Source organism: Xyrauchen texanus, chromosome 38 (assembly GCF_025860055.1).
Source record: "Xyrauchen texanus isolate HMW12.3.18 chromosome 38, RBS_HiC_50CHRs, whole genome shotgun sequence".
In the NCBI taxonomy this organism is placed as follows: Eukaryota; Metazoa; Chordata; class Actinopteri; order Cypriniformes; family Catostomidae; genus Xyrauchen; species Xyrauchen texanus.
The window spans coordinates 34,348,514-34,369,790 of record NC_068313.1 but is presented as its reverse complement, the minus strand read 5'-3'; the positions used below and the strand labels follow the sequence as shown (position 1 = coordinate 34,369,790).

General features: G+C 39.9%; 1 protein-coding gene across 3 annotated transcripts in view; it reads right to left on the bottom strand.

The window, feature by feature from the left end:
- Nucleotides 1–20,022, bottom strand: part of LOC127631882 (fatty acid CoA ligase Acsl3-like) — a 36,251-nt gene extending 16,229 nt beyond the window's left edge. The window contains exons 1-7 of one of the 3 annotated variants that reach the window (XM_052110276.1): nucleotides 19,808–20,022; nucleotides 13,356–13,834; nucleotides 9,299–9,476; nucleotides 4,952–5,061; nucleotides 3,495–3,633; nucleotides 1,648–1,798; nucleotides 1,379–1,502 (exon numbers count right to left, since the gene is read on the bottom strand). In XM_052110276.1, coding sequence (XP_051966236.1) covers nucleotides 1,379–1,502; nucleotides 1,648–1,798; nucleotides 3,495–3,633; nucleotides 4,952–5,061; nucleotides 9,299–9,476; nucleotides 13,356–13,712 — 1,059 coding nt within the window. In that variant the 5' untranslated portion in view covers nucleotides 13,713–13,834; nucleotides 19,808–20,022. Of the gene's footprint in view, nucleotides 1–1,378; nucleotides 1,503–1,647; nucleotides 1,799–3,494; nucleotides 3,634–4,951; nucleotides 5,062–9,298; nucleotides 9,477–13,355; nucleotides 13,835–16,370; nucleotides 16,492–19,807 lie in introns of those variants that run through there. The other 2 variants (XM_052110277.1, XM_052110278.1) reach the window with 2 other exon arrangements.
- Between the last annotated feature and the right edge of the window lie 1,255 nt (nucleotides 20,023–21,277).

The following is a 21,277-nucleotide window of genomic DNA, read 5'->3' as shown; positions in this document are numbered from 1 at the left end:
CTTGTACCGTTGTCTTTCTGTCCGATTTTTAAATACTTTGTTGCTTCAAATCAAAGTTTGTAATGTTGTGATTCACCTCTGTGCTGGTTGGTTTGGTTCATTAAGAATTTTATGAAATATCAATGGAAAAAAATAAGGCAGATGCTATTTATGTGCAAATAATGGTAGATACTAATTGCAATCTGGTTCACATAGTGTCAGATACTATTTGCACCCATATTTAAATACTAACATACAGAATATGGGCATCACTGCAGCATCCGACAGACACACTATGTTAACCCCTACCCCTAAACCTAACCTTACTATAGTAACCATGGTTTCACCATTGATGTTTTGTACATTTACAGTAACCACAAAATTAACCATTGTTACTATATTATCACCATATTACTGTACTCACACCATGGTTAACTCTATTGAAAATATGGTTTCTACCAAGTCATACAGTGATGCAATCTACACACAAGCGATGCCGGGCCGCGGCCGCGGGAACGAGTGCAATCGACCGACCCCGCCTTTGGATCAAACTCTTCTCAGCACTCCTTGACATCCACCGTGACCAAATCACTGTGATGAAATCAACATTTATATACATTTTTAACTATTATTTTTAGTATTTCTTTTTCACCACTTTTGTCCCCAATTTTGAATGCCCAATTCCCAATGCGCACTAAGTCCTCATGGTGGCGTAGTGACTCGCCTCAATCCGGGGTGGTGGACAAATCTCAGTTGCCTCCGCGTCTGAGACCGTCAATCACCGCATATTATCACATGGCTTGTTGAGCGCATTACTGCAGAGACCTAGTGTGTGTGGAGGCTCACGCTATTCTCCGCAGCATCCACGCACAACCCACCACGCGCCCCACCGAGAGCGAGAACCACATTATAGCAACCATGAAGAGGTTACCCCAGCGTGACTATACCCTCCCTAGCAACCGGGCCATTTGGTTGCTTAGGATTCGAACTTCGACTTCAGCATCTTTACTTGCTGAGCTACCCAGGCCCCCTATTTTAAGTAGTATTAAAGGAAATATTAAGAGTGGAAAGAGGAAATAGGATGGGAAAAAGAGTGGGACAAAAGGTGGATTTGAACTGCGGTCGCTAGGACAACAGTACACATTCACACACCGGTTTTACACCCCACACCACTGCAGCGACATCTATTAGGTAGTATTTCGAATATTTCTGTGGTTCCACCAGACTATTGGGGTGCAAACAGACACTCCAAAAAAATTATGGGAAAAAGTACTTCCAGAACCAAGACAGTTGAAAAAGTGGACGGGCACTGTTGCGATCTCTTGGTTGCTTATTTGGGACATCACTAAGCAGTGCTTTCATCTTCAAAGTTCAACATGAGAGAGTGTGTTTGCATCACCTGGTCTGCAAGAGTTTGTGGGGAAGAGTAGCCAATTCTACACCCATGAGCCAAACAAACGATCTCAGCGCTCAACTCTAACACATGAGCCAAAGGAAGGTAACCAATGTACGTGTCATTCTCACTGCAAAAACAAAAATGCAAAGTAAATACAGCAAATGTAATTTTGACTGATGTGAATGCACATGGCTGCACATGCACAGTTGAGTCAGAGGCATGACATGATATAATCACAGGATGCTAGTGTGTCTACGGATAGGTTTCCATACCCGAGGTTGGGAATCCTCTCGGCCACGCCTGTAATTCCTGCAGTTATATTGCTGTGGGAGATCATGACTCCTTTCGGTATTCCTGTAGAGCCACTGGTGTACATTATCACGGCCACATCAGACGCACACGGCGGCTGTCTTTGCCTTGACGCTGTGGAGAGACAGGCATTGAAGTTACTACAAACAAATTACGTAATGTGATCAATGGTGCATTCATGCCATGTCAAAATGACCGTAATTATTCCGACTTGTAAAAATGCTCACGTCTTGGTAGAACTTGTAAACTCTGACTTGAGAGTCGAGACATCATGTAAAAAGAACCAAGTTGGCAAGGGGTCTCAACAGTTAAAGATAGTTTAGATATATTTCCTATTTACATTCCATTTTGTTATAGCCAGTGTTACTTGAAGCGCTTCTTTCTTAAATATTTAGACAGAGCATATAGAGGTGAAGTAATGTACACATTAATAACACACGGGCTGGAGCCTGGGAGGGTTCATTATTGCAAACAATGATATCACTTATTATGCTTATTATTAAGGGGAAAGTGGCTATGAAAATAAAGTTGTATGAGTAACTATGAGGAAGTGAGTGACAGAGGGGGCGGGGTAGTGTTTAAGTAGCAGAACAGAACGTTTTAGCTTTAAATACGAGTGTTCTGTTTGAGGTTTTACAAGATTTTACAACCATAAATGCATAACATGGGAATTAGTGTGTGTACGTTTGTGTGTGAGAGCGTGTTTTGAGTTAGCGGACAATGCGATTTAGTATTAGCATGGTGACACAGAACAGAGAGAGCGAGTAAATGTCATGTCGAGCTGAAGGAGAAGGATCAACTCAATGTCATGTGAAGTCTGAGGCAGTGTGAGAAAACACAACCCCATGCACACGCGCACACACACACACGCACACACACACAAACACACTCTCTCTCTCACACACACACACACACACACACACACACACACTCTCTCACACACACACACACTCATCTCTCTCTCACACACACACACACACACATACATATACACTCACACACACACACACAAACATTCACACACTCACACACACACACACACACACTCACTCTCTCTCTCACACACACACACACACACACACACACACACACTCACTCACTCACTCACTCACTCACTCACTCTCTCTCACTCACTCACTCACACACACACACACACACACACACACACACGCTCTCTCTCTATCTCTCTCACACACACACACACACACACACACACACACACACTCACACAATGTTTTGCAGAGCTACTGTCGCACTACTGGAAAACATAGTTAAGATAGTCACATCAGTACTCCCCACTAGTGTGTGACAAATACTGTTCCTTCCAGCTGTTGAGGGGGTTACTCTTTACTTCACAGAGCATTATAAAGAGGAAGTACACTAGAGAGTGAGAAAGTCAGTGACACCCTGGCCTCAATTTGACACAGATGTGGGATTTCTCATTCACATGACCTGAAGTGCCCTCACACATACACACACACACACACACACACACACACACACACACACACACACACACACACACACACATGTAGTGTTTCCATGTTTTATGGGGACTTTCCATAGACATAATGGTTTTTATACTGTACAAACTTTATATTCTATCCCCTAAACCTAACCCTACCCCTAAACCTAACCCTCACAGAAAACTTTCTGCATTTTTACATTTTCAAAAAACATAATTTAGTATGATTTATAAGCTGTTTTCCTCATGGGGACCGACAAAATGTCCCCACAAGGTCAAACATTTCGGGTTTTACTATCCTTATGGGGACATTTGGTCCCCACAAAGTGATAAATACACGCTCACCATTCTCAGGCTGGGCCCCCAGTCTCTGTACAGCATCCATGCTGTGCACACTGATGCCTCTAGGGTATTCAGAGCAGCCGCTGAGTTTATCATCAACAACAATAATGTGCCGTAACTTTGGAACCTTCAGCAAAATATCCTGTGTGTAAAAATACAAACAGACAAAAACATTAATAAAATAAAAATTCCATATTCCAGGATAACATCTACCTTAAAGGAAAATGAGAATTCTCTCATCATTCAACTCAAACTCATATGACTTTCTTCTGTGGAACACAAAGAAAGGTAGTTTAAAGGATGTATTAGGGGTTTTTGTCCATTCATTGCAAGTCAATGGGGTCCAAAACATTCAAGCTTCAAAATGGACAAAAAGGCAGCATAAAAGTAATCCATACGACTCAAATGGTTTAATTCTTTAAGTCTTCTGAAGTGATACGATCAGTTTGAGTGAGAAACAACAAAATAAATCTGCTCTTATTCATCAAAACGCTTCCCTTCCACCCAGCTCTCCTTTGCATGTACAAGAGGTTTGTTTAGCTGTCCTCGAACTTGATGCTCAACTGACACGTGCATGATACAACCAATCTTATTGCTTCAGAAGACATGGATTAAACCACTCAGTCCTATATATTACTTTAATGCTGACTTATGTCCTTTTTTGGAGCTTGAAACTCTTTTGACCCCATTGACAAAAACATTTGTGATTCACAGAAGTCATTTGAGTTTGCGAAAGCATACACACTATTATTTTACTATAGTATATAGTCTCACTCTTTTTGTCCAGTTTTAAGACACATCAAAAACGTCCATCTAGTGCATGTTCACATGCAAAGACTTCCATCTAGTGCATGTTCACATGCAAAGACGTCCATCTAGTGCATGTTCACATGCAAAGACGTCCATCTAGTGCATGTTCACATGCAAAGACGTCTATCTAGTGCATGTTCACATGCAAAGACGTCTATCTAGTGCATGTTCACATGCAAAGACGTCTATCTAGTGCATGTTCACATGCAAAGACGTCCATCTAGTGCATGTTCACATGCAAAAACCTGTTCAGGGTGAATGGCCCCTGTGACAGGGTGCAGGGCTGGGCCGGGACATGATGCTGCACACCCGGCCCCTAATCAGGCTAATCAAGCCTCCGAGAGGGATAAAGGCCGACTGGAGACTGCAGTGCGAGAGAGAGAGAGATTTACGAGCAGCTGTCCGACACCTTTGTGTGTTTGTCTTTCTGTTTCAGTTTCATTTTAAACTATTATTTATATCGTCAAGCCGGTTCTCGCCACCTCCTTTCCATGAATCCCTTTTACTTCCCTATATTTTTGATGCATGTAGAACCAGTACATTTAAATGTTAATTCAGATTATTACCACATTAAGCATTTTTCATTTTTAGGTTTTCCAGTTTACTTATAATCTGTTTTGACCGCAGAAATAACAGCAGTGTCTGATCACCTTGAGTTTGGTTTCCAGAAGTTCTTTGCTGGTGATAATATAGGAAACTTCAGCTTCATTGAGTCCATGAATAATCGCAGGACCTCCCAGAGTAGAGTAAAGAGTTACCACTGTGACACAAACACACAGATATGAAATACTTGAGAGCTTCTACAAAACATTCACTTGTTCAGAGAAACAAATGAGGTTTTTCCTTTTCAACAAAAACAATAAGAGCAGAAGGTGCAGTGAAGGGGGTCTGTTATGAATGGAAGCCGAAAGACCATGCAATATTATTTTCTCATTAACTATGATCTTGAGACCATGTATTACTTTCTTGAACTGTCTAGATAAGAAAATCAGTTTTTGCAACATATTTTGTGATCAAAAAGAATTCTTTAAAGGGACAGTAAACTATATTTTCATTCTAAATCTAATAACACTCTTCCATCTCATTTGAAAGTCTTCCAACCAAGATGATGGATTAGAAAGTCGACGTTCCAAAATTATGCAAGTTGCAACTTTTGTTATCTTGCGACTAAGACAATGATTAATGGTCTGAAGATAAGACAGAAAAATAAACAAACCTTGGCCTCTCTGGGCCTCTGTAGTTTTGGGTATTTGTGTTGCTTTTCCAAGCACTTGACCAGTCGATGCCAGCAGTGTGCCACGTGCGGAGCGTTTTGATACGGAATATATTTCCGCTGAATTAAGACAATCAAAGCGTCAGAGGGCCTGATATTCCAAGTTTTACAGAATGATGAATCAGCTCATCTTTCCTTGTCAGGAAATAAAAAGGTCACACTGCAGTGACCTCTGATCTTTGAATCTTTGAATCTTTGGGTTGGAGTTTCCCTCTTTTAATCTTATTTGAAATATTTTGGTCTATTTCCTCAATTTTATTGTTACTAGAAACATAGGGATGTTTTGCCCATAATTTCTGTTTTCCAGCTCGTATGCCTTCTCATACAAAAGATAAGCAGAGATAAATTAACAAATAATATATAGGGCTGACAATTGAACAAATTTAAATAAATCTGTTAAAATAATGAACACAATAAATCATGTCCCCGGACCTTAATAAGAAATATTTCAGAGGAGCAATTTAAGCTTGAAGTACCATCTGTTTTCAGCAGGGGGCAGTAAGTGAAACTCCAGCTGTGCAGGGGCGGAGCCAGGAGTTTTTCAAAGGGGTGGCCAGGCAGGAAGGGGGGCAACCTTTGTGTGCACACATGTTAACTTTGTACAGAGATGATTTTACCTCTCAAGAACTAAATTGTGCCCAAAAATTACCAAAGAAATGACTAAAACAGCAATAGCGAGTGGGGTGGCCACGGCCACTCCTGGGCACCCCCTAGCTCCGCCACTGCGGCTGTGGAGACAACAAACCACACTCAGGCTGAGTTCGGAAAGCCATACGACCCATATTACTCTTACTACTTTTTGCCATATCTATATACTGTATGGCAGAAATAGAAAGAGTGGTAGTATGCCTTTCAGATCTCAGACTCAGAACTGCTTGACACTTGTGACAGCACAAGATGAAGACGCATTTTTGCGTTCAAAAACAGCTGGAAGGAGCGCAATTCAAAATGCAGGGATCACGAGACGTGTTTTTCTACGTTTCAAACTACTTTTAACTTGACACAGTGATGTTTATGACACAACACAATTAAAGTGAGACGATCAACTAAAGCAGCGTCCATCTGGTGCATCGGAATGATTATATTTAGAATATAAATGACTGTAAATGTACAATTATTTAAATGTAACTATTTATTGTGTTTAAATATTGTGAAGCGACCTTGAGTTTTAGAAAGGCACAATATAAATAAAACATATTATTATTATTTAATATTTATATATAAACGTCATCGGCTCAATTATTTAAGGGATAACTTATATCGGTTTTGAGCAACATGAGGGTGAAAAAATTCCCATTTTTCTGTAAACTATTCCTTATTATTACGTTGTTAATCTGTAATGATTAATAATGTTATTTTTCATAGATTGTGCTGTTACTCAGTTACTCTGTTTTTTGGGGGGGATGGCAGACACTGATGCCCCTGTCTAGAGAGAATATACTTATAATACATTAGCAAAATAGAATTGCAGAAATAAACACCATTTTCTTTAAAAATACACAAAAATATTTCTAAACAAAAAAATTACAGTATGCATCATCAGTTGCATTGAGAAGGTTGTCAGTAGATTTTGGAATAATTGGAACTACATCATCTGTTAATCGGTCATGCGGGCTTGGGTAGCAATAGATGCATATTATCTTACAATAGTCAAATATTGGCTGATTAATCGGCCTGGCCAATGGTAACATTGTGATAATTGTGAAGTTGTTACACTGTCTCTCTAGTGTGTGTGTGTGTGTGTGTGTGCGCGCGTGCGTGCGTGCGTGCGTGCGCGTGCGTTCTTTTCAATAGGATATACATCAACATGCTTGTCAAGCAATTGCATGGGGTCTTTGATCATCATGAAAATAATGTCACAATGCAACAACAACAAAAAAATCATAATGATGTGGACATTTACTCCATTGTACCTCTCATATACTGAATGCAGTAACACACACACACACACACACACACACACACACACACACACACACAGTTTGTCTGACTTCTGCACCCTGGTGTTTCTGTCTACATCAGATGCTCACGTACTGAATCTCATCCGGTCTAAGTGCATGTGTGGAGCGTGACTGTGCATTCAAATGTAATGTTGCACTTGTTGTGTTGCAAACATGCTTTGTCTCACATGTTCAAGCGTTAATGTGTATGTCAGATGTGTGTATGTATTAGCATACGTTTTTAATGTTTAAGCTTGTTTATATACAGTGGGGATTAAATATCTGTTTATTTGCAGGTTTAAATGTAAAAATCTCAAAGTTTTAGGATTTTTAGAGCTTAAAACAAAGAAATATTATCACATATTTTTGTATTCAAGATTTAGAGACACATTTGCACTAGTGGTCTCAGACTTTTGAATCTTTTGTATGTGTGTGTCTGTTGTTGTTTCCGTGGTGATGTCCTATCTGTTTATGTGTCGCGCCCTCAAGCAGTGACGTAGACTGATGATGTCACAGAACACAGCTCACTGACCCTCTGTGCTCTTAGTGCAGCCGTGTGCGTGCGTGCATGCGTGTGTGTGTGTGTGTGTGTGTGCATGCGTGCGTGTGTTTGTGTGTGTGTGAGGGAGAGAGAGAGAAACATGTAATTGAAGGTACATGTAATTGTTCAAATTGGTCTGTTATATACTTTAAGTATGTGTGTAACATTTATCCACATGATTTTTAATTAATTTTTATGGTTGCATTCTGGCTTGTGTTTGTCTGCCCTCATTATGAACTTTTCACAGTTGTGCATGCTGCTGCTACTGATATCGGACACACTTGTACATCACACACACACACACACACACACACACACACACACACACACACACACACACACGCACACAGCATTCAGAAAGTATTCTTGGAAGTATTCTATAATTATGTTATGTTACCGCCTTATGCTAAAATGCTTTTTTCACATCAGTCTACAATCCATACCCCATAATGACAAAGCAAAAAAACATTTTTTGATAACTTTGCAAATGTATTATTACTTATAAAAAAAAAAAAACAGGTCAGGATTGTGTCGAAGCACAGATCTGAGGAAGGCTACAAAATATCTTTGGCTGCATTGAAGGTTCCCAAGAGCACAGTGGCCACCATAATTCTTAAATGGAAGTTTGGAACTTCCTAGAGCTGGTCACCTGACAAAATTGAGCATTGGAGAAGGGCCTTGTTAAGAGAGGTGACCAAGAAACCGATGGTCACTCTGGTTGAGCTCCAGAGATCATGAGGAGATGGGACCCGCACCAGCCGACTACATGACAGCTTCTTCCCCCAATCAATCAGACTGTTGAACTCTTGATCTCTCATGATCACTATACATTAGCACTGCATTTTATTCATCTTAAAACCTTATTAACTCACACCGGACTGTCATAAATATGAATATATTCTCTCTTAACAACACACTGGCAACTGACTATCAACCGACAGCCTGAATGTCAATACAGTACAATATAACCATACTTTTTTATTGTATGTGACACCACCTATGTTGCTCGGAATTGCACCCAACACTTTCACCCACTGTTGCAATTGTGCGTATGGTTGTGTGACAATAAAAGTGATTTTTTTAAACTTCAAAAGATAGCCATGTATGCTATTTTTGGTCATTTCTGAGTTGGCTACACAGCCAACTCCAAAATCATAAATGACCACAAATTGTTCTTGATAAGAACAGGGTTCTGTACTGAATCTAAGGAACCTTCATTTACAAATGTGTGTGTGTGACTCACATGGGAAGTTGTACATGAAACAAGCCTGTGCTGCTATGATCCACTCCGCCCTCGTCTCGCAGAAGATGGCAATGTTTTTAAAAGGTTTATGCCCCAGAGCGGCCAAACCACTCCCGAACGCCCTCACCATTTTATATATCTGATCATATGACATCCAGCGATACTCTCCCAATATCACCTACAGAGAGAAAGAGAGAAAAAAGTTCCCAGGTTAAGATGATGAGAACATCGTTTCTGTAGCATCTCATTCCTGCAGTTGGATTAGACTTCATAAAATGATCAACAGCTCCTCCTATTGGTTTATACCATAAATCACAACCAATGTAGACATGAGGCAGAAGGCTTGAGGATAGAGAGTAACAGCGGTTTAATTCTAAGGGTCAGAAACAGGATGTAAAATGGTCACCTTGCAAGACACCTTGACTTACTTTTAAAGGGTACTTCATGGAAAAATCAATAAATGCTATGCTTATAAATTGTAGAGCATCAGATGTTTTTGTTTCAGATGTTGCTGGACTATGGACCCTTTTCACATTTCCTGGTTTGGAACACGGAATTAAACTGTAGCGAGTTAAAGTTCTATAGCCGTGAATGGGAGAGCGCACAAATATTATTTTTGAATTCCAATATGCTCCAACATTAAAAGAAAAAAATAGACTAGTGAAATAAATAAAGTTTTGCTAACTTAAAGAAAATCAGTAAAACAGAAACAATTACATATTGAACAATCTGAGATGCATAAAGCAGTCTTTAACATCTTGCCCAACAGCAGCACATGTTTGTAATCTGTAGTTGAGTAACTTCTGTAACAGAGGAGAAAATGATTCCTGCTGCCAGTGAAGTGTGTATGAGCGCTGGACAATAGGATTAAGACCAGAACTTAATCATTCAAATGCTGCAGGTCAGTTTTTGGCAGGCTAGCGGATTTAAATTGGTCACATCATGGAATCCTTCATCCTTTGAAATACAATAAAAGAGTTCCATTTATTTAAATAGTAATAATTCAGAATTCATCAAGAAAATAACAATGAGCTCATTAACATATTACAACCATTATTTAAATATTAACATGGCGTTGAGGTATAGAAGTTTTAAATGTCATTCCAAAGCGGAGTGACTTTCTCTCTTCTGTGAAACAAAATGTTTAACCAACTGTCGAAGCGTATTCAGAACGTTTATATTTGCAATTCCCATTCGTGGTGCAGAAATTACATACTTCAGCTTTATTGAATTCATTTGAAAAATGGATTGCTGAGTACTGTAGGCCAATTATGTTTAATAATATGGAAATAAACAATATGTTGACTTCAGGGCTGAACTGGGAAGTGAAATCGGCCCGGGATTTTACATAGCAACTGGCCCAAAAGTTGAGTGGGGGGTTTTCGCTGTCCTTTTCTGCATATCGTGGTAGCTCATTTTAGATTATCGCGGGCCATACAGCCCGTTTCGCGGCCGACCAACCAGCCCGCTCGGTTCTCCCGATGGTCAGTCCATCCCAGATTGGCCCCAAAGTGTGACGGCCCACCGGGAAAATGCCCGGTATGCCAGATTACCAGTTCAGCCCTGGTTGACTTCTTATGTCACATTTTAATTGCTTTACTCGTCTGCCACAATAATGTAAGCCATTTATATCTTTTGAATTATATTTATAATATATATTATATTGATAAATATTTTATCATTACATATTGAATTATTGTTATGTTGGGGCCTTTCACTGAATATTTATATAAGAGATTAATTCGATTAATTCATCAGGACATCATGTAATTACTTTGATTACAAATTTGAATCGATTGACAGCCCAAATGTAAAGTCTCCTAAAGTACAAGTTCAAGCTTGTACTTTAATGTTCACTTCTGTTATGGTTGCATTTATTATTATATCTTTTCAATAAATAGCAATTGAACTGCATAGTTTTGGGCCCTGTTGTTAATATTTTCATAATGTACCAAGTTAGAAAGGCTTCCTTTTAAATTTCCATCATTAGCTGAGAGATAATCTTTGTGATGTGTAGGCAAAATTTATATTTGAATAGAAATACACCCAAAAATGAACCACAATCGAATCAAATCGTATTGGAATTGAATCAAGCTTGTGAATTGGAATCGAATCAAATCAGGAAATCTGTCAATAACCAGTCCTGAGCCATCCGATAGCTTTGTGTCAGAAACAGAACAAAATTTAAGATGCTACTTGCTTCCACGTGTCATTTGTGCTTGTGCACATTCAAACAATGTGGCGCATGATGATCTGTGATGAGATATGTGAGAACCGATGGCATTGTCAATCATTGACACCTCTGAAATTACCATATTTTAAGAGCTTTAGTATGGCTTTGGATGACTCAGAATTTAGTGCAGGAGTTGTATGGATTGTATTTTATCCTTTTTTTTTTAATCCTTGCCAGCCCATAGTCACTGTATACTTTTGTTGTATGGAAATGAGCAACATGAACTTCCTTCAAAATTATTTTTTTTCCTTTCTTTATTTTGTGTACCACTAAGACAGTCATACAGGTTTGGAACAACACAAGGTGAAATAATTGACAGAATTGTAATTCCTGGGTGAACTGTACATTTAATTCCAACGGTCAGAGATAGGGTGTATATATGTTCATGTCAGACTAAATTACGATCATTTTTTTTTTAAAAGGGTAAGATCTTTGCAGAGGTGGGTAGAGTAGCCAAAATCTGTACTCAAGTAAAAGTACAATTACCACCACTCCACAAATAACTACCATAACTGGTAATCTGGTAATCAGAAGGTTGCTGGTTCGAGCCCCACAGCCACCGCCATTGTGTCCTTGAGCAAGGCACTTAACTCCAGGGGGATTGTCCCTGTAATAAGTGCTCTGTAAGTCGCTTTGTATAAAAGCATCTGCCAAATGCATAAATGTAAATGTAAAGGGAATTGTGACTGAGACAGAAAGAATACAGAAAGTCACACAGGTTTGGAACAACACGAGGGCAGGGAAATTATGACAGAATATTAATTTATGGTTGTACTATCACTTTAAGGACGCTTGTCAGATTTGGCCGAATCTGTAAATTAGAAGAGAAGATTTGAAACGGTGAAAAACGTGAACGATATTCCACAGGCCATCGGCATTACTAGACCCTTTTTAGGCAGGCTTTCCCCCTAAAATTAATCTCAGCCCAACTAAACAAAATCGGTGACTTTGCAATCAGCGTGTAAGTGTTTTAAACAGCTGCAGCCGCAACGCTGCACTTGTTTGAAGTGCAAGTTGCTTTGGTAGCTTTTCCCTGCTGTCAAGACTGATGTTAGCGTGAGCCAATAGCATAAGAGTGTGGGCTATGAAGACGCATATCATTAGTTTGACCCACTCAACGATTACGCCATCTTTACTCATTGAATTCATGAACGAGTGAGGATCGGCGTCTTTTGACTGATTGACAGAGAGGAGGCACGTCGCCCGTTTAGTTTGGTAACCTCGTTTAACAAGGAGAGAAAGGGGCTGCATTAATTAAGAGTAAAAGTTACTAATAACATTACAATGACATCAGGAAGCAATTAAAACCCGTAATTACTTTTAGGCTATGTCATACTGTAAAGTTCCGCTGTCGTAAAAGTCCCATTAAAAATCTCTCAATAAATCACGCATTTATTAAAACGCATTAAATTAAAACCAGTAATGTAACGAAAGGAACGTCGCCCATTGTAACAAAGTAAAAGTAAATAAATGCATTAGAACTTAACTTGAGTAAGAGTAAAAAGTAGCCGCTATTAAACCTACTCTTAAAAGTACATTTTCTCCAAAGATGTACTCAAGTAAATGTAACGGAGTAAATGTAGTGCGTTACTACATTTACATTTATGCATTTGGCAGACGCTTTTATCCAAAGCGACTTACAGTGCACTTATTACAGGGACAATCCCCCCGGAGCAACCTGGAGTTAAGTGCCTTGCTCAAGGACACAATGGTGGTGGCTGTGGGGATCAAACCAGCAACCTTCTGATTACCAGTTCAGTGCTTTAGACCACTACACCACCACCACTCCACCTGTGGATCTTTGTAACAGACAAAAACACACACCTTCTTGAAGACTCTTCCATCCTCCAGAATCTCATCCTCCTCACTCAGCAGCTCTCTGGTGCCCAGACAGTCACGATCAGGATAGCGGCATACTGACGACTCAAACATCCGATCGAGTGTGTTCACACTGGGCTGCAGACACGTGGCCAGTGCTCTCAATGCTACAACATCCCGGTAGGGTCCCGCTGGATGTCCAGTCACAGAATGGGCTTTCACCTTCCGTGTGCACTCGGAGAACGATTCCGAGTCGCGCGATCTCAGCAACAGGTTAGGCAGGTATGAGATGAGGGAATACAGCCAAACCACCAATCTAAATACGATGACCACTACTGGGCTAACATTCTGTTTTAACTGCATATTGACTCCTGGAAAGATGAAGGACGTGTTGGGATTTCCTTCTCTTCTGTTCTATCTTTCATTTACGATGTGTCAGTGGTGTTCAAATGTCTTGGCAGTCAATCAGTCTTCCGCTGCATGCACTGAAACACACAAACACATGAGCCTAACTTGATTAGAACATTCCAGCAAAGATGTGGTGTGATTGTTCATCCCATGGAAATGTCACAATATTGACCCTATTAAGCCCGCCTATACGCCAACAAAGAAAGCGTGCAACCAAGCAAAGAGAGACAGATTAGAATAGGAGAAATGGAGGAGTGTAACAACTGGTGAGTTTTTGCTTTCAGCCAAGATTTCAGATTTTAGCACAAATCCAAAAGTGGGGGAAAGGTGACATCTAACTACGTATATGTGTGTGTGTGTGTGTGTGTGTGTGTGTGTGTGTAAATGGGACAACATGAGAAGTTTTTCTTGATTAGTACTACAAAGCAATCTCTAAAAGAAATACTTCACCAAAAAATGAACATTGTGACTTATTTACTCACCCTTATGTTGTTACTTATTCAATGGAACACAATACGAGATATTTAGAAAGACGTAAACGGTCCACTTTTACATTTCAACAGTTCATGGTGCACTTTTTCAGAAATTGAAAAGATGATTATAATTGTAAAGATGTTATTGCTTTCTGTTTTTCGGGTTGGGGGGTGGGGGGTTATGTCATTGACCTGTTTGGCACTGTCCATGGTGCTGAATGCATCCAGGTCCGTGTGTAAGACCATATTAATTCTGTTAATATGGTTGAAGTGTTTGACATGTAGCCTGTAAATCATAAACGAGGATAAACATCTACCCCAAGCTTTAAAAGCATATTCTAATATTGTGAAATAAGGCACTAAATCAGGGATTTTAAAAAAAGTCACCACAAGCACAATAATAAACAAAGGAGAGGTACAGGAGTTTACTGTTATCTTGCTGCGAGTGCTGTGACATCACAATACTTCATTGTACATCACAATTTCTACAAGGTAAAATTCGACAGTAAAACACAACTTAAATGACGTCATAAATGACTGCTGTTTATGTGTGATATCACAGTCATTGGCAAGGCAGGAGAAGTCCTCTCTATACGAACACAGAGCGATGACGTATGAAACGAGACACAGCCACTGTATGCATGTAATGCCACACTGAATAGATCTACAAAAGCTTGTTTAGCAAATAACATTCATTATTGACACTGTGAGGCCAAGAAAATTATCTTTCAAACCACAAACATCTCATACATTCTCAGGGGACTCATAAATTACTAAAAAAAATTTTTTTTGTTGTAATCATTTAAATCACCTTCATATCATTCTGACCCTGAATATCTGTCTTCTGTGAAACACAAAATAAATTTTTAGGCTTATTTTTTCCCCCATACAACTAAGGAAAGAGGATGGTGATTGATTTATACTACCTAGCTCAGAAATTACTTAAAATTGCCATTTTGGTCGGTCCTCGCATAAAGTTGTCATATGGCTTCAGAGGACTTAGAATATAGCACATGAATCATATGGACTGCATTAAAACCAGCTGCCTAATATTGTGTAGGTCCCCCTCGTGCCACCAAAACAGCGACAACCTGCATCTCAGAATAGCATTCAGAGATTATATTCTTCTAATCACAATTGTACAGAGCGGTTATCTGAGTTACTTCACATTCCGTACATTCATGCAGATGTACCAAGAGCTTCAGTTAATGTTCACATCAACCATCAGAATGAGGACGAAATATGATCTGGACTGTGATTTGGAGTGTGGCATGATTGTTGGTGCCAGACGGGCTGGTTTGAGTATTTCTGGGATTTTCACACACAACAGTCTCTAGAATTTACTCTGAATGGTACAAAAAACATCAAGTGAGCGGCAGTTCTGCGAATGGAAATGCCTTGTTGATGAGAGAGGTCAACAGAGAATGGACAAACTGGTTCAAAGAGACGAAGTCTACGATAACTCAGATAACCGCTCTGTACAATTGTGGTGAGAAGAATATAATCTCTGAATATAGCGATGCGGGTTGCCGCTGTTTTTGGCGGCACGAGGGAGACCTACACAATATTAGGCAGGTGGTTTTAATGTTGTGGCTGATAAGTGTATTACACATTTATGTTGCTATTTTTGTCTTTTTTTTTTAGCTTTGCAGTTTTGTTCTGTGGAAAACAGAAGCTCGGACATTCTGCCTAAAATATCCTTTTGTGTTTCATGAAAGAAAGAAAAAAAGCCAAACAGATTTGAAATGACATCAGAGTGAGTAAATTATTTTTATTTTTTGCTGAACTATTCCATTAAGTCCTCGCCAAAGTCTTTTTAGCAAGTCAGTTCACTCAGCGGACATCTTTGGAACGCTATCTGGCAGTTATTTGTCTATGTAAACAAGCTGCATACAAGTGCAGCTCCTATATACATGAATGGGGAAAGACTGAAATCTCGAAAACGGTCGGTCAATATTACAATCAAAGAACATATTTCAAATCAGCAGTAAAATCTAACAACACTGGTATCATATATTGTGCTTCTTTACCTCAGGTCACTAAAAAAAACCCGAAATTTTCCCAGCTTGTGAATACCATGCTCATTCTAGATTTGCTTGACTAGTGATGTCCCTATCTTAAAGGTGATTGGCTCTTTTACCTTTAGGTTGGGACTTCCTTTCTACATCTGTTAACCGTTGCGCATTCCAATTTCTCCCGTTTGTATTAATAGAAGTGACCCGTCTCTGCTAAATAGTCTCTGGTTCTCGCTTCACTGAACGTTAAGTGAACCACAGCAGTCTTATAGTTTTAAGTAGACGCCCAACATGGACATAGCAAAACTAATGCAACAAATAAGATTTGCACAACGCCAGTTGAATAAACAGTGTGTTTGGCATTCATAATGAAAATGGTTGTGTGCTTTTGGGCAATGTGTGACGAATTGCTGGGCATGAGGACAAAAGTGACAATTGCTTCCTCTCTGGCCAATGAAAGAATCTTTGTCTTACACCACCAACACCCATATAGGACTGAAGGAGGGGTTGAGCGAGAGACAGAGAGATTTTTCTTTGTGTCATGTTCTGTCGAATAACACTGAGAATGTGTCAGTATTACTCTGTGCTCAACATGAATGCATCTGTGGAACTCAACTGTGTGCAATTTCCAGTCTAATCTCATGATAGTTATGCTACTGTAGCAACATTTTAGCAAAAAGATATTCTTTGGTTTCTTAGCTTATCGTTTCAGTTCCGAGATGAAATGTCCACTGTGTGGCACTAAAAGCGAGTTAAATGTCCAATCCTTTAATACTCTAACGAGTTGTAAATCAACAAACCTTACCTCCTTACCCTAAACTCTAGACCAAAACCTAACCGATAGTGTCAGAAAAAGTAAAGGTGAGATGAAAAATACAATTGCTGAAGCAACCACGTCATTTTGTGGTGCTTTTATGACACTATCGGCTCATGTGTCGAGTCACGTGCTCTTTAGGACTCATACCCCGGCCATTTGCATCGTAACTGCAACGCTCTATCGCACAATTGGAACGTGCCTAAACTTCTTTACACTGGTGCCGAAATCCGAGAAGGAGGGATACGCCGTAGTAGAGTTCTCGCCACTACCATCCACCCCAATGGAGCAGCCGCGGCCATCTGCCGGGGGACGAGGAGCCTGGCCGCCTGGAAGCAGACGACGGCCGCCAACCGCGAGGGGAGAAGGGGCTCCTAACCGACCGCCTGGAGCGGTCAGGGCCGCTGCCAGGGGTGGAGGAGTACCCTACCAGCCGCTGAAACGCAGCGGGGTCTGAGACCGCCGACCACGAGCGGGGCGGGGCTCGCTGCCGACCGCCTGTAGCGGGAGAACCGCTGCCAGGGGTGGGGGAGACCCCTTCTGTTCCCCAAGAATGCGGCGGGGCATTCCGTCCACCAGGGGCTGGAGGTCTGCCTCCGATCCGCCTGGAGAGGCGTGGCTGTCGTCCGTTAGAGGGTGGAGGAGTGGCCGAGGAACAAGCTGCGGCGTATCGTAGAACTAGCGAGTAAGAGTTTTTTTTTTTAAATCTCTCTCTCCTCTCTCTTTCTCTCACGGCCGCTCCGCGTTGGCCTTTTCCCTCTCATTTAAATGTTACAGTGTTTTTTGGGGGGGTACTACACTGTTACAGGAAGTACCCCCTTTATTTAATTATTTCTGTTTCCCTCCCCTTGTCCCCTCCCTTGTCCAGGTAGACGGGGATGACCTGCCGGCAGACAAGGCAAAAGGCACGCCCCTCCCCAGGGAAAGGGGGGTGTATGTCATGCCGGGGGCTCCCCTGCCTGAGAGAACGAGGGAGGAATGTGGCAGGTCGGATTGCGGGGCCGGGTCGTGGTTATACACACCCGGTCCCTTATCATGCTAATCAAGCCTCCGAGAGGGATAAAGGCTGACTGCGGAGGATTGTGCGGGACATGTCCGTCATGTATGTGTTTGTGTCTTTTTAAGTTTATCATTAAAACTATTTAGACTATTAAGATATTTTGCATTGTGACATATTTTCATCACAATTAGGCACATTTCCCACCCCAAATTCAAATTAATATAATGAGAATTACATTTTGGTTTTATTTTTTAATCACAGTAGGCTACTGAACTTGGGAGGGGGGTTAAATGTGACTAGTTTATTATGAAAATAATGTTACAATTCCAACCAAACTTAATCGTCCAAAAAATGGCTTCATTATATATACAAATTTCTTTCTATTTTTTCTTTTGATTTTGAGGTATAACACGGCCCATACATTTGATATTTTTTTACGAGATTCACCTGCTGTGCACTAGAAACTCAAACACAAAACACAATCATAATTAAGCAACAGTTCATTCATGGGAAAAGTAGGGCTTAAAGTGACAGTTAAACTCGTTGTGCAGGCTGATACGGTAAGAGAAAGACAGAGCAGAAACCTGCAGAACTGGACTGGCACCATTTCAGGAAATCAAAGCACTTTAAAAACAACACATGCAAACTCAAGGCCCTGATAATGCAGTTAGACTAAGGAAATCAGCTATTAATGCAAGGACAAAAGAGAGAGAGAGAGAGAAATAATAATAATAATAAAGTAACTTTACAAACTTGTGTTCACAGAGACTAAATCTCATGACATCACACTCTCTGACTCATGTCCCACAGCAGTGTATCAGGCCATATCCTGCACAAAAGCTTCTCTGTGTGCATTTCCTAATCATATTTTGGTACTTTATGCAGTATCCCAGACTTTCTCTCTTTCTAAAAAGTCTGAAAAGTGCCAATAAGGCATTTGTATTAAAACAAATAGGTTTAAAGCTACCATACAAACAAGTCTGGTCTATTGAATTGATTTGTCTGTGGCGATAACTTCAAATAACTTGACATGCCTTGCATTAGTTGTAAATATATATATTTAGATTTTCCTCTAATTATCAGATTTTACTCCTGAAAGAGAGTTAACCTCACATTTGGCCTATCTTTAATAAATCTCAACAACGTCTCAAACTGTGCTCAGATTTATACCGATTTCTGCACTCAATAAAATATTTTAGCCTATTTTTAAGATTTACACACTTCCATCAAATTTAACGGTGTAATGTTTAACCAAATTTAATTAATAAAATGTAATAAATTGTATTTCATTTGACTAATCATTACTCAATTCAATTATGGATTTTTGTTATATAATTGAAATGCATAAATCTTAAAATAATTTGTATGTATATATGAGCATATATACCAAATTCTTCTACAAACAAATGACAGCTTAATACTCTTACTGAAGAAACACCTGAGACAAAGTGTAGTATGTAAATGAATTGTAGTTAATGCCTCTTGATAGGTCTCTTGGGCTATGACAGATCAATCTCTAAAACAAGCAAGTTTTCCTCAGGGTTGTCCTAAAGAAGGATTTTGATTCATTCATTCAATATAAAAGCACCATTAAATGATGAACACCTGCATGAGTCAGTGACCCTGAACTATGTGTGCACTTAAAAGACTCACAAACCTCAGGTTATATCAATATATACAGTCAAATAGACGGAAATACAAACAAATGCATTCATCCTCATGTTTCTATCACAATGACAAAAGTGTACCTTTAACGCGTCTTCAGATGCGCACCCGCTCACCTGTACAATTGACAGCGGTGTCTCGCGAGCTGCTGATAGTTGCTCTCGTGCTTCAGCCCGGAAATTACCGGTGTGCTCGCAGGCGTGGAGCGCGGAAATTTCTCCGAACTGTAATTGGACCCTCCGCGTTGGCGCGTGATGTCATGGTAGCCGTGGTGCGAGGTAACGCCCGGTCGTTTCGCCGTGCTGGTTTCTGACGTCATAGGTAGGTCTTGCAGTCATCATCGGTCCCCCACTCGAGTGCGCCACCAAAGACGTTTTAGGGACCCCCAGAGCTTTATATACAGAGCCGAATCGTGTTTACGACCAGTAGACTTGAATATTTTGTCATCTACATAGTGTTTATATATATATATATATATATATATATATATAAACTACAAGCTGGTCATAAGAACCCACGTGACCAAAGTAATGAGCCATTTGCCGAAAGTTCTCTGAATGTTGCAAGGAGGGTTGTTGTAGATTCAAGGTGAGGATTAGAGCTGAAACAACACAAAACCAGTGTTTCCCAACTCTGCATTCCTGTCTGAGTTGCTCAATTGGACAGAATAAGGTGTTACACTGAATGTGGGTGTGAGATGGTGTGTTAGGATTTGTTTTCTTTGGCGTTCATGAATGGGGTATTATAAGCATACTATAAGTTGATTGGCTTTGAAATGTTATCTGATATTGATTGGTAATTCATTTGTAAGAAGGTAGCCTATTTTATGCTCGAAAGGTGATATATTTGTCAAAAAATATAGTGTAAGTAAATGTTTAATGCAACCACCCAGCAAATGCAGAACGTTCCCCTGAGTTTAGCATATGGTTCCCGTTTGGATATGTTTTGGGGAACCAAAGACTAACTTTTTAGGAACTTTCTCTGTATGTTTTTTTTTTTACTCACCAAAAACTAACGTTCCCAGAACGTCAAAAATGGTTAGGTGGGCCCTTTAAATGAAAAATACAAAAAGATAAATGGCGTTGCATCATTTGAATATACACTATGGTCTATTTGAATATCATTTGAATATACACTATGGTCTATTTTTTCTCACAAGTTTTGTTTTGTTCACAGCAAATTTGCCTGAGCTTCTTGGCGTGAATTATTATTATTATTATTGTAATTATATGCATCTAAATTATGCAAGTTTTTATTAGCTAGCTTGGGCATGCTACATTTTGAATATGGTTTAATACGTGAAATATGCAGTCTCGGTGGCCATCTAGTGACTGATTTATAGAGTTACATTGGATCCCCTCAGAACAACAAAATATATTTGTATTAATAGCGGAAAATTGATCCCGTTATAAATGTAACATAGGCTTCACATAGGCAACATGATATCACACGTCAGTATTTTAATGATAAATATTTTCCAATACTTTCAGAGAACAGCCATTGAAGCGTCAGATAATTCCTGTCACCTCGCGATTGTCGTCATATTGCCGCCT